Source organism: Dromaius novaehollandiae, chromosome 17 (genome assembly GCF_036370855.1).
Source record: "Dromaius novaehollandiae isolate bDroNov1 chromosome 17, bDroNov1.hap1, whole genome shotgun sequence".
In the NCBI taxonomy this organism is placed as follows: Eukaryota; Metazoa; Chordata; class Aves; order Casuariiformes; family Dromaiidae; genus Dromaius; species Dromaius novaehollandiae.
This window is the reverse complement of record NC_088114.1, coordinates 11982090-11995924: the sequence shown is the minus strand read 5'-3', so window position 1 is coordinate 11995924 and position 13835 is coordinate 11982090. Positions and strand designations below refer to the sequence as shown.

General features: G+C 46.3%; 1 protein-coding gene across 4 annotated transcripts in view; it reads right to left on the bottom strand.

The window, feature by feature from the left end:
* The window catches only part of GGT5 (gamma-glutamyltransferase 5), a 49589-nt gene that overhangs the window by 12755 nt on the left and 22999 nt on the right, over nucleotides 1-13835 (bottom strand). For 2 of the 4 annotated variants that reach the window (XM_064522212.1, XM_064522211.1), the window contains exon 3: nucleotides 1719-1849. In XM_064522212.1, coding sequence (XP_064378282.1) covers nucleotides 1719-1849 — 131 coding nt within the window. Of the gene's footprint in view, nucleotides 1-1718; nucleotides 1850-9580; nucleotides 10069-13835 lie in introns of those variants that run through there. The other 2 variants (XM_026119208.2, XM_026119206.2) reach the window with 2 other exon arrangements.

Here is a 13835-nt window from a genome sequence, read left to right as displayed (position 1 = left end):
AGGAGGGAATCCAGCATGAGCTGTTGTGATGGAGGGATGGCTCCTTCCCTCCCCATTTCAGCGGCCACGTGACCACGCAGTGGCAAGGCCTGACACAGACCCTCTGGTCGCATGCCGTGTGCACACCCAGTTAAGGCCCCACCACGGCTCATGGGCCAGGGGCATGGACTGGGATGTGCTGCTTCACACCTGATTTGCAGTTTCCCACACCTCCTCTACTGGTGGGACATGTCAGGGACATAACATGATCCTTACACCCCCTTGGTGCTCTAAGCAAAGCCTCGCCTCACTGAACACACACGTCTTTTGGGTTTAATGCTGGCTGGTGAATTTAGGAAAATAAAGGAACAAAACTTCCAGATGAAGACACAAAGCCTGCTTATGCTTGTGCACTGATGGCTGTTACTATTATGCATCAGTAGTTCTAGAGGGCCATTTTCCAAGTGATGGTGAGGCAAATCCATCATGTTTCTAAGTAGGATGACGATACTGAATAACCCTCTATATATCTGGAAGCTGGGTGGGGGGAGAGGACCTCTTATTTCACGTCTACTCTAATTATCCCTCCTCCTTCTCTGCCTTCTATCTATTTTTTTTTCTGTCATAGGCCACAGAGCTGGATGCACTGTGGGAGCGGTGCTCCCACACGGTGCTACTGTACCAAGCATCTGAGCTTGGCACAGCTGTGTGTGGCTCTGCACAACCGGATAATTCAGGTAGCCAAAGAAGAGAAGGTCTGCTGACAGACAGGAAGCAAAGTCGCATGGCATTGCCAAAAGGGGCGGGGGGGAGGGAAAAAAATAAAGGTGCTTTGCCAAAACAACTATTTCATAAGACACAGCCAAGTAGATCCAGACTTGTGACTCTGTGGGACTAATTGGAAGTTTTTTTTAATTATGACATTGTTATTGTTTTCATTGTTGATTTTACTATCTGTATCTATAGACTCTGGGGAGTTTTGATATCCAAGGCAGTTAAAAAAAACATTAAAAATGTAAAAGCAGGAACACAACAACACTAGAAGTTAAGCCAAACATGGGGGGGCTTCCCGGCAGGCCCTGAAAATTGCTATTTAGATTTCTGAAGGGAAGACACATGCCCTGGGGCAGGAAGTCTTATCACCACCTTGAGAAGTCTGATCGGTTCCAGCAAGGACGGCGTGAGACACTGCCGTAAGCCGGCAGGCACTGCCCAAGCGGCGAGCGTGGGGTGCGGGATGGAGCCCCTGAAGCACCAGCCCAAGGGCTCAGCCGAGCCAGCGACAGCCCCCGCGGGCCGCCACGCTCACGGCCACCACAAGCACCTCACTGCTGCCGTCTGCCCCCACGGCAGCGCGGGCGGCACAGCAGCACTCGGCCAGCACCACTCACACCTTGCTGCACCACTCAGACGCACGACCTTTTGAAATATAATTTGAGGCTGCTTTGGAGGAGGAACGAGAGGCAAAAATCAGTTCATTTTAAATCTGAAGCTCCTTCCCCGCCACATGATCTTGCTGGGAATAACTGCACTCTTCAGTTTGGTTCTACAAAAGTTGTCAGGATAGTTCCTGTAACGGACTCTTTGGGCTAAGAGCAAAAGCATGTTCTTTGATCAGAGCAAGCGGTTTTTATATTAGAAAATGCACAGAGAGAGTACGAAAGATGCTGGCTTCTCCATGGCTGCTGGGTGTCTGAAGGGAGATGGGGTGCCAGGGAGAGGCCAGGGCTGGCCCATACCTGTGCTGGCGTTATAGATGGTAAATACGACCCCGCCACCCAGGCCTGAGCTCTGAGGATTCGTCACCGAGGTGCAGATCAAGGCAGCAATAGCAGCATCCACAGCTGTGCCTCCACTTTTCAGGATGTCCCTGCAAAGGAAAGAGAGAAGAAAAGATGACATTAAAAGCCAAGAATAACAGAATGGAGGATGAAAATGACTCCTTAGGGCAAGTGCAAAGCATCCCCAGTATGACAAGAGAAAGCAGCAACTGGCAAAAGCTACTGGCAGCAGTGTGGTGCGTGAGAGTGCAGAAAGTCTCCTTCTTTTGGGGGAGCAGGACAGGGAGAAGGAAAAGTTGATGGGAAAGAAGAGTGAGAGTCTGCAGGAGGAAAGAGCAGCCAAGGGCCAGACCTGCACAAGGTTCCTGGAGCATATGCCAGGAACCAAATAATTCATTTCTGGCTCCCCACCTGCCTTTCCCGGTACAAAGGCACATGCTGGACAACAGGAAGGGGACACTGAAGCTGGAATGACAGGTCAGTATGAAGCAAACTTTTGGGACTGACCAGTTCAATTAGCACAAAATTCAACCCTTTAGCTCTTCCACAATGTGCCTTCCTGGGCTTGCATTGTATCAGCACAGAAATCCCACCCCCTCCCTGTATCCCCAAAGACAAAATAATACAAGCAGAACAAAAACTTGAGTTTGTACCCAGGCACAGCCACACCAAAGAACACACAGGTATTAACGCAGCCTTATCAAATGCTGCTGACAGCAAGGAGTTTCTGCTAGAGAAACTTGTCTTGACAAATGCTTCCTTCAAATGTAGCTATAAAAATCTTTTCCTTGCAGTGGAAATGTGGTGGGGTGGAGTTTCCTCGTGCAGCCTGCCGGTAGCCAGCACTGGTATTTGCTAGGAGGGTTTCTGACTGGTTGGGCTGGAGTATTGCTCAGATAAGGCAAAGCCAGAAGGGAAGGAGTGCAGTAGTTCATTATCTATCTGGAGTGTAACTGCTCCCAGAAGTTGTGACAGGAACAGTGAGCACATATGGGAATGGCTGTTTATTTTACATCCATTGATGTAGTTAGGACCTGCTGCGACTGGGAACAGGATGCTGCACTGCAGGCACACATTGTGCCTTTCCTTTGTTTTTCTAAGTGCCTTTGGAACTGCTGCTTGCAAGGAAATGGCATGTGGACAAATCGGGAGAAAAGAAGCCGTAGAGAACCACCGGGCTTTCTCCTCTGAGTCCTGCGTGGCTTTTAGCCTCCTAGCAGCAAGCTGCTCCCTGGCTATTGCCCTGAAAACGGAGGCTGGGGCTCAGTGTGCCTCTCTCGTTGGTCTCCTCACTGCGGGGGGTAAGATTCACTGCACTCATGTTGCTGAAGAGCTGAAGCTTCTTCATTGATAACAATAGCAGGGAAGTTCCTTGAAGTTCAGTGGTTGTCCAAATCTTTCAACATGCTGGGACATAAGAGAAGAGAACAGAAACAAGATCTTCCACAAACAACTTGTGGGGCTGCTTTGCCAGGGAGTGTTGTATTTGCATCTGTCTCTACCAAGGACACGCAAGACATCATAGGTGTTTTTTGAGTTTGGGACCTGAGCTGAGCAGGAAGAGTGTCCCTGCTGCTAATGACCTGCACCCCGGAGCTCCAGATTCTGGCCTGACTCTGTTAGATAACTTGCCTTTGGGGTATCTAACTGGTCCCCTCCCAGTGCAAAGGGAAAGAACTCTCCACTCTGCAATGTGTTTGATCCTTAATAGAAAGTGATGGCAAAACTTCAGGAGAGCCTTGGCTAGCTCTGACATGCAACTTCTTATTCTAGAATGGCACTTTCACACATTCCAAGCTTGCCTCAGCCTGGGCAATTCTTACCTTCCTACTAGTTCATAGACAGAGACCTTCCGACACAATTTAGTACCAAGAAGCATTAGGATTATACTGTTTGGCTGAAAATAATGCAAACATCTCCAAGTGCTTTACAAACAGCACATAGTCCTGAAAGTGCCCAGAGTATTTGAGGGCTGATAAGAGTTATTGGAGCATGAGAAGCAGAGAAGTGAAGAACTGAGATTCTACAGAAAGTCACGATGGTATGCAGCTCACCTTGCCACACTTCTTGACCCAACAGACTTCCGCCAAACTTCAAACTCCCTCAGGGATGGCCATCAAACTTTTATTTTAAAAACACTACAAAGGCAGTAAGTGGGGTGGTTCATCAAACCCCAGGATGGCCACTGCTGCCTTAGGGCTCCAGCTCCTGCTGTGGCCTGGGTTACTTGGGAGGGCTGCAATGATTCCTGCCTTTGTCGCTGCCCTGCAGGAAGCTAATGCCAGGCTTTGCTCTCTGAGGACACGAGGGGGACAAACTGCAGTATGTTGTGGGCAGCGGATTCATGCACAGGTGAGTTCTCCTTGCAGAGGGGCCCGGAAGCATGTTTGAAAGTTGGGGAAGCAGTGGAGAGGGCTACACGGCAGCACATGTACAAAGCCTGGTGCCAGGGAGAAACGTGGCCTGAGATAACTTACACTGAAAAACACTTTAAAGGAAACTTTGAGGCTGTATGATGTTCATTTAAATACAAAGCAATCAGACTTTAATGTGGACTCCTGGCACTTCACTCACGCCATCTTTGTAGCAATGATGGACAGCGCTGGACTGAGGGCTGAGCCTGCTGCTCTGGTCTGGACTAGGAGAAGGAGCCCTGAAGCCATTCTGAATACTCTGGAAATGCTGAAGTATTAAATGATACTGAAAAAAAATCTTTCTTCTGTTAATGAAAGCTGGGGGTTGGAAGGAGACCACCCGCTACACAGGAGCTGCCTGCCTATGATTTAACAAGAGTAAAAGCGACAGCTGTTTCTGCAGAAGGCTCAGTTGCCAAATTTAAAAATATCAAAATACATGAAGGGAAGGCAAATCCTATGGGATATAAAGATTCTTCAGAAATGCCACTGGGCTGCCACTGAAAAGGATTTTCTCAGCAGATTCTCTGCCTAGAACTGAGCTTCCCAGGACCATGAACATTATCTGACTGTTAAATTCTCAGCCTCTCCACTGCCCCATGCCCCAGGTAGGCATTTTTTCAGGACAAGCCAATTCCCAGAGCTTACACTCACAGGCACTGGGGAAGTGGGATCAGAGACAGCTGCTGGGCTGGTCAAGTCAGCTCCTTGCGCTGCATCAAATCCCACTGCTGGGGATAAGCACTTTTCCTACATCTCTCCCTGCCCTCATGCTGGCTCTTGCTTCTGCCCTTTGGAAATAAATGGATGCAGAGCGGTGGAGGGCAGAGCGCAAACAGCACAGTGGTAGGAAGTATGAAGTTTTTTGCATGGTTGCTGAAAAAAAGCCTCTTCCAGTGTTCAAAAGGGATCAGAAATGACAAGCATGGAGGGGCAGGCAATCATCTGGGGCAAGTACTTCAGAGCTGGAGGTGACGGTAGGTTTGGGTACCAAAGCAGTCACCCCGGTCTCCTCATGGCTTTGTGATATGAGGACAAATTGCTGAAGTGGACTTCAGCTACCAAATCCACATTTTTGGGTGTAAAGCTGCTCTGCCTCTCCTTTCAGCTCAACTACAATCTCTATTAGACGCTCACAAGGACTCTGTCTTAAACAGAGTGTTTTAAACAACACACAGCACCGTGTATTGCCACAGGAGTTTCATTGCTGATAGTGACAGGTCACTGTAATCCAGAGAGCAGAGCATGTGGTTTGCGTTTGGGTTTCATTTTTTTAAAAGGAAAAAAAAAAAGACTTTTTGTTTAAAGAACAAAATTTACAAAATTTTATGAGTAGCTTTTGAGATTTTATACACTGGACCAGCGTGACTGGTTTTGGTCTCATTACTCTTGCTAACAGCAGTGGAGCAGGCAGGCAGACAGGTTCAATTACAACACGTGGTCTTCATTTGGTTATAGCTTTGCCATACTTCATCTACTCAGCCTAATTTTTTCTCATGGTGGTATGGAGGTCCCTCTCCTCCTTCATATATGTTTCCACTAAGAGGATAAATCAATTACCTAAAATGAATGAGCAATCTGTCTTCTATTCAAACAATTCACTCAAATTTTGCCAAGCTAGCAAAAAAAATTTTTGCAAAAATAATTTACATATATGTATATATGCACATATATGTATGTGTGTGGTCATCAAGGAACTATCCATCTTTGGTTAGATTAAGTCTCCTGGGATTGCTCAGCAATGATAGTGGAAATGAGCCTGTTCCATCCCTGAGCTGCAGCTGCTGAGCACAGCTTCCCTGAAAAAAACTGCATCTGGGAACAGCCGTGGCTTCGGGTCCCAGAAAAAGCAGGGAAATTATCATCTTTGGTACTCGGTGCTTCCCAGGCTGGACCCCTACCAGGGAGAGGGGGTCATGCCCTGCTTCCTACAGAGGAGAAAGGAGAGGAGTGAGGTGGCCGAGCTGCAGAGATAGGATCAAGGAGAAGGAAGCCTGTAGGGCTGAGCAATTTGGGAGCAGGGGCAAGGTGGGGGTCGCAGAAGTGGGTAGGATGAAAAGACTAGGAGCTGTGACTGCAGAGGCTCAAGCAGTGGCACAGGGAGATGGGTACGCGCAGGAAGGAGGAGCAGCAGAGCTGGGGATGAGGCAGCGCTTGGGCAGACGGGAAAGCAGCAGCCTGGGCAGCAAGGAGCCCAGGAGGGACTCGGGAGTTTAGCCGAGCTCCATGCTCTTGCAACAGCAGGAATCTCACAATTCAAGGTAGCTCTCCTAACTACCCAAATCTTTACATTGTTCCAAGTCTGGGTAGCCACTGCAAAAATATGCAAATGTTTGCATAATTGCAGAAAAAGACTGAAGAGCTAAGAAGAGTAGTTAGTAAGAAAAAGAAAAACCCATGATTAATTATTTCTTCTTGTTTTCTCCCTCTTAAGTCTCATGATTTTGGGACTTATTTTTGAACAGCAGAAGACAACACTCTTGTATCTTCTAAAACACTCAACTCACTGGCCGAGCAGCATCCGCGAAGGAATGAGACTTGTGCACCAAGGGATGCTTGGCTCTGTCCAACCCTTCCTTTGTTTGCTGCTGAAGTTAAGAGGCAAATGAAGTGGGAGTATACAGGTAGGGACAGCAGGGCCTAATGGCTAAGATTACTCTGAGAAACTGGATTTCATCCCTCCTGCTTTGACAAAATTCCTATGTGATGCTAAAATCCTATTCAGCAAAGCTTAGGCAGAAGGCTGCTGTGCTCCTCACCTCCTGACGCTCCCACCGAGACCCGTGGGTCAGGCCCGCAGGAGCCCTGGCCCCACACAGCCACAGGGGAGGTCGGTGACAGATGCACCCTGAGCAGGGCAGACTGCTCGGAAAGGCAGAAACCCTGCTTGAAGCAAACCGAAAGCAGCTCACGTGGCATCTACACAGGATAAAAAATTTCAGGTTTAATGTCCATGCTAGACTTCCTTATTTATACAGGTGAGATAACATCTTTTTCTCACTTCCCACACTGCGATGAGGATTTAGCGATGACTAGCACATGCTAATAGCTAAGAGCTGAGATGTGACATACAGATATTAACAGTACAAAAATAACCAGGAGAAAATGAACAAGACCATATGTAGTAAAGGACATGCAGTAAGAAGTACATGAATGGTGGGGATAAAATGAAACACTGGGCATTGAAGGAGCCACATTCATCCTCTGCAGGATGAGGCTGGGATCCTGAGGAAGTGCAGGGAGAATTGTTAAAGAAGCCTATACTGCAGGTCAGATGTACAGCGCAGGAGGAACCAAATTAGGTCTGTGCAACTGAGCTTCAGCCAGGTTTCTTAATTTTTGAGTATTTCACTTTGCAATTTAAAGTCCTCTATAAATAGTTACACAATTATTTTTTTCAAGAGTTTAATGTGTGCAGAGCTTCCCTCAAACAATGTATCTTCCTTATCAACTATCTCTATGGGCCAGCGGGGATGAACAGAGAAATAGGCCAGTGAAAGAAAAGAGTGAACACGACACACAAAGCTCCTGGTCACGAGCTCTGCTGCAGATGTACCTTTTTATAATTGATTTTATTTTTATTATGATCCAGTGCAAGAACAAGAGCAGATAGCTCAAGCTGGGAGACGAGCTCAGGAACTCAGTTCCTTCCAAGTATAAGGACAGCATGAAAAGAGCACCAAAGTTTCCGAGAAGGGTAGGAGGCAAAGAGGACAATAGCAGGGAAAAGGAGGAGGCAGCATGCAGCGGTAGAGCTAACCAGCAGGCAGAAGCCGAGTGGTGTAGAGCCAAGGTGAAGGAGAACAGTCCTGGCTGGAGAGGGCCAGGGGCTTGGCAGGACTGGAGGGGGGAGCTGACACGTTTGGAGGAGCGTGACATGATGTGCAGATCCCCCAGGCTGGAGAGGAGGGGGAAAGATGTGTGATGGGGAGTTGGGGAAAGGGGGGAATTTTCTAGGGCTTTTCAGGAAACTACGTGCAGGAAAGCTAAGGTGGTCGGCCAGACTGGAAGAACACAGACCTTGCCGGAACATGCGCTGGAGGCACAGGTAGGGCGATGGCTGAGGCTACAGGAGCAGGCAGAGTTTCTTACAGAGGGAGAATGGAAGGAGACAGACAACAATCTGGCATCGGTAGCTGATTAGCTGCAGATTCCCGTTTGCTGACCTGACTGCAGGTTTGCATGGCTCTCACTTCAGTGCCACCCAGCTGTTCCTACACGACTTCAAGTTAAAAATTACAGTAGCTGCAAAACAAGTGCTGTAGTTTCTCCAGCTGATCCTTTGGGTAATCTGATGATGTATTTTTCCCCACTTCCATTATTACTAACTTACATGATACTTCTACCATCTGAAGAACTAACTTGTGGCTTAGCATGAAAAAGCCCATCTCATTCCTTAATATATGTGCAGCCACAGTACATTTTATCCAGTACTCACAAGTGCTGTGTCAGCATGTCCCTGCAAGAACCACACATGCAGTGCAGCAAGTGCGGTGCAACGGCCTCACCAGCGTTATCCCACTCCACCAGATAGACAGCAGAGCCCACAGCCCCATCATCTGTGTGTATTACGTGTGAAGGTTTAAGTTCCATCCTTTTACTTTCAGGTATGCAAGAGTTTAAGAATTGAAGTGATAGTAATAGGAAAATAATATAAGAGTTGAAATGCATGAGAAAAAAGTGTTATACAAACTGAATTGTTACATCTGGGTAGCCAGAGGATTTTCTTACACCTACATCTTTCCTTCCAAGTGATGTAAATACATCTTTTGTACTCACACTGTCCTGACTAAATTGCAATTAAATGTGCACTTTGCTTTCCAATACAGAGTATCTTTCCTGGTAGCAGACAAACTTGCTGCAGGCTTCAGTCCAGAAGTATGCACCATAAAGGTCTTCACCCTGAACGCTGAGCTGCATAGTCCCCCCTACCCTCTCAGCCTGCCTTCCTTGCACATGCTCAAGCCCAGCTGCAGCTCTCTGCTAGCTCCTCTCATTTCTGCCTTAATAGATTTCTAAAGCACCTAGCTGACAGACTCACCACTGTGAGGAAGCAGTTAATGTCTTGCTTCCCCATCTTAAAAACAACCTTGCATTTATACACTATAAATATTTGTACCTTCCCAAAGGACACAAATTGCAGAGCTGCCAATTTGTGAGACACGGAAGAAAGCAACCAAGCATCAGCCCCAGACAAGGCAGGGCTCCATCTGCTCTCTGAGCAGCTCTGCTGTCTGCAGACAGAGAGCACCCAGGGAGCAGCGCGGCTCCTCAGCCCCAGGAGCAGGGGACGGTGCAGTAACCCAGCTCGCTCCCGCCGTTTGCGGTACCTCTACCTGTCTGCCAGTCCAAGCCCGTGACGTACGCGACACGTAAACCAACAAACTGAGAGGTCTGTGCACATACCGGCCGATGTCAGAGCAGACCTTGGTGTCAGCAGCCACAGCACCGTGCAGGTATTGCTGAGGACCACACTTGGGTTGAGTCAGGATCACCACGAGCGCAACCACCACAGCCAGCACCCCTAGGGTCAGCAGCACCAGGCAGCAGATCCTCCCCGTAGACATGTCTATTCCTATGCCGCCTGAGGCAGCAGGGAGGATTTTACTCCTTTCCTGAAAGCGCCTGCTATGCTCGGGGTGGAAATAGAGGATCCCGGCAGTTTTGGGAGGGAGGTCGCACTGGAATGGGCTCTGCCCCCTGTGACTAAGTGAAAATTACATTCTTTTTAAGATTAAAAGCTGATGAAAAGGAAAGTCCATACTCCCTCTTTCCTGCTCTGTTACATGTGAAAGGCTTTTCATTCTCTTTTATAAACTAAACTTTTTTCTGGCAAATACTCCATATGCTTTTTTTTTCTCCTTCACTCTTCGATGAAAACATTTAACACATTCACTGCTGGAGCATTTCAAAGTAAAATCTCTACACTGCTCATTGGCTTCTCGGACCTTCATGTCCTTGCCTTCTTGCCAAATAGAGCAAACCACAAAGCAAAGGCAGCCTACATGGTAAATCACTGGGAAAATCACAGCACCAATCCTACACTGCACACTTGGGGTATTTTATTTCCCTAAAAGTATGCAAAGAAAGAAGCAAAAGCTAAGCACATGTGAAATATGAAGCTGAAACCTTCATATTTACTCTTACATTGCTTCATACTGTAACATAGTCTTGTTTATAAACTTTTTTTAATCACTAAATCTTGCCAGGGACCAAACCATACGTTTTCTGTAAAGCAGCACAACAGAGTTGCTTGCATAAAAGTCTCTACAAATGCCCTAACTGCTCGGCTGATGTACGATTCTGCACTTGAGCAGCATGTTAGAGCTAGAAGCTCTGGGATCCAGCTGTTCCTGGACTGGCCAGGAAGCACAGCAGCCAGGGAGCAAACACTGCCGAGCAAGGCAGCCCGGCTTCTGGACAGAGCAGCGATCCGCAGCATGGATCACTGCACGGCACCCACGACCCCAGCTGGCTCTCGCAAGAGCCCCTTGATTGTACAGTTCTCGTTCTTGAACTTTAACAGTTAAAGATATGGCTCCATATCTGACTGCTGTCTTTCTAAAAGATATTACCTGTGAACATTTTCCAGCTGGATTTGTGAGAACGGGGATTAGCCCTGGCATATTTACACCTTTACTTCGGTACAGACTTTGAACTTGCACCCATCAAACTGCATCTCACAGCCAGGGCATACTATTTCATGTATTGTATCTCAAGAAATGTATCTGATAGACAGGAATCCCTGTTTTGGGGCTGTACTTCCAGTAAGGTTATCTTGGGGAAGATACGTGAAAATCTCTTTGCTGAAGCAGGACTCAAGGCAGTCCAGAGAGACTAAAGAAGAATGAGGTTACTGCCTTGTCTGCAGCAAAAGAGCAGGTATGTGGCATGAACAGCATTTCAAGGGTTGTGTTTTCTCCTTGCCTCCTTTTCTTCAATGCTATTTTCCATAGGTTGACTCATGGGAGACGAAAGAACACTGCTGGGCAGAAAGCCAGACATTTCTACTCAGTAAAGAAAAGCTAAGATCTTGGCCCTCAATTCATCACTCTTCATCTCATCTTTTTAAAAAAATAAGCTAAAAGAACCCTGAACGCACACCAAATTCAAGAGGGGTCCTTAACCTAGTGTCCTAATGATCCTCTTTTGCCTTCGTCTTTGCATCATCCAAACCACTTTGCAACAAACTTAAGACAATGTCTCTTTCTGCTGGCATTTGCTTGCACAGCACTGTCTCCAGCCACTGTGCTCTTACTGAAATAAATAAGCAGAGCATTTTGCATTTCTCAGGTCTAAATTAAGTTTAAATTGTTGGACAAGAGTCTAGGAAAGTTTCCAAGAGCATGTAGCCAAAAGCCAAACTGGATGCACTTCATGCACTGTTTGTCTCCGCCAGGCATGCTTATTTCTGACCTGGGAACATCAGCTGTCTCTGTATTATAATGAAATTAAGAAATACAGGGTATCTGCTGGGAATTTATTGTTCAGATTTTCTCAGAGATCTAAACAAGGACATGGCTATGGGTTCCACAGATTTTGGTACTCAATGCATTTGTCTCAGTACTAATTTTTCAGAAGCTGAGAGTCATTAACCTTTGCACATTGTTTGCCTATGCGCACAACTGAGCTTTCTTTACCGAGGTACACGAGTTGGCTCCAACAAAAAAGCTAGTTTCAAAAGTTTTTAGACCCCTGGAAAAACAGATACTCAGAAACTGGAAACTTTGGTCCTGACAAACTTCTCATTCATGTCTTTCTTTCCTCTATTTTTTCCTTAGAAGTCATGATGAAAATTAAGTCCACAATCTCTCAGAAAATCTCCTCCGACTCAGGAAAGCACTTCTATTCAAGAAAACAAACTCTGCTTCTTTTATTATTGAAATAAAAATATGGAAACATGCTCTAAAATTACTCATGTGCTTATGTTCCACTGAGATTAATATTTCAGTATTTTCTGAATCAAGATTTTGGTGATCTTCCTGCTAATTTCAAAGCATTCCAGGGAACAACTGTCCTGGCTCTAGCTGAGAAATTTGGCTGTATTTCATCTCAGATCTTGAAAACACACTTCTGGCTGCAGCTATAATGGTTAAATAGATTGCTCCTGCAAGCCCTGAAAGGGCTTGAGGGTAATCACAAGCAGTCCCATGCGGCAGAAGTGCAGGACTGGCAGCAGGGCAGAGATGGATAGCTGGGAGGGGGAAAACTTTGGACTTGGGGGCCTTGGACTTGGGAGCTTTGGACTCCCATATCTTGGCTGAATTTTCCTGGGTTAAAGGCAGAGCTGCTGTCCCCCTTCTTCCTTGCTGATTACAAAGCAATGCCTAAAAGAAAGGCTCTACTGAACCCAAATCAAAACATCCATAATTCTTCAGTTTGATCAATGTTTTGAAAATCAATTATTTGCACAGCCCTGCTTAGTGGGATGCCAGGCACTGGCCCACTGACCAAGGGAAACTTTTGTCCATTGACTTTATCTGATGAGTACATCCCGGCATAGTTTACTGCACAGCATCAGCACTTTATTCTTCCTGTAACAATGCAGCCATGCTCAAGATTAGATTAACAGTGAAACCTTCTGCTTCAGTCTTTAACTCTTTAGTGCTCTTCTGGAGCAATCCAGCAGGAAATGTTTTCCTAAAGACTAAACCTCATTAGTACAATTACTATAGCAGCTGAAAGCACTGATACTAGAAAACAAAAGAGGGCCTTGTGTGCGCCCAAAGACACCAAGAGCATCTGAACTCTGCCTGAACTCTGTATGGACTAAATTAGGCCAAAGTACTGTGGTAGCAACCCCAAAGGATATCTATAGAGGGTTTTAACTCACATCATGAAAGTACTCTATATAGCATGCTTTATCGCTAAATGCGCATATATCTCTATATAACAACCTATACAGCCAACATCATATGTTTCACATGAACTCAGCAAGCCACAATCAGAGAAACTATTCCAGATCTATTGGTTAAATCCAGTAAGACTCTCTGGAAATCAAAAGAATTATGGTGAAATTATAAAGAAGTCAATGAACAAGAGAATACAGCTCAAAAACACATGCTCCAAAAAAAGCTCTTTGAGAGAACATAAATTTTCAGGGGATTTTTTGATGCCATACATTATATTCATGATGGTGTAAGGCTAACACCCCTGTTCAATCCTGGGGCAGTGAGGGCTTAAACAATAAAACCCTGCTCTGCCAGGGTTTGCAATATAGAAGATCTTCCAACATAAAAGATCTCCCAGCAGTCAGCTTCCCACCCAGGCTCCTAAGCATTCACTGGGACCCCAGTCTGCAAAGGCATCCATCCACTGCTGGGTTTGCTGTGCCAAAAGCTGGCACTTTGGCTTACTGCACTGCTTTGCTAGAGCGGTACAGTCTCTTCTGCGCTGTGAGAGGAGACAAACTCCTGTTCAAAGGAGTCCCACTTTCTTCAGCCAAGGCAAGGCATGCCAGATTTGGCTGGCCAGAAAATACAAATCACCATTTGACTCCCATCCCACTCAAGAGTCTGCCTCTGTATAATTTTATAATGAACAAGGCATATGTGAGATGACAATGAATTAAAGAATTAGACTTAAAATCCAAATTATTTGTTTAAACCCCATGTCAGACCCCAAGCTGCTCAGCAGCTTGTCGGCCAGGTTCTCAGCTGGG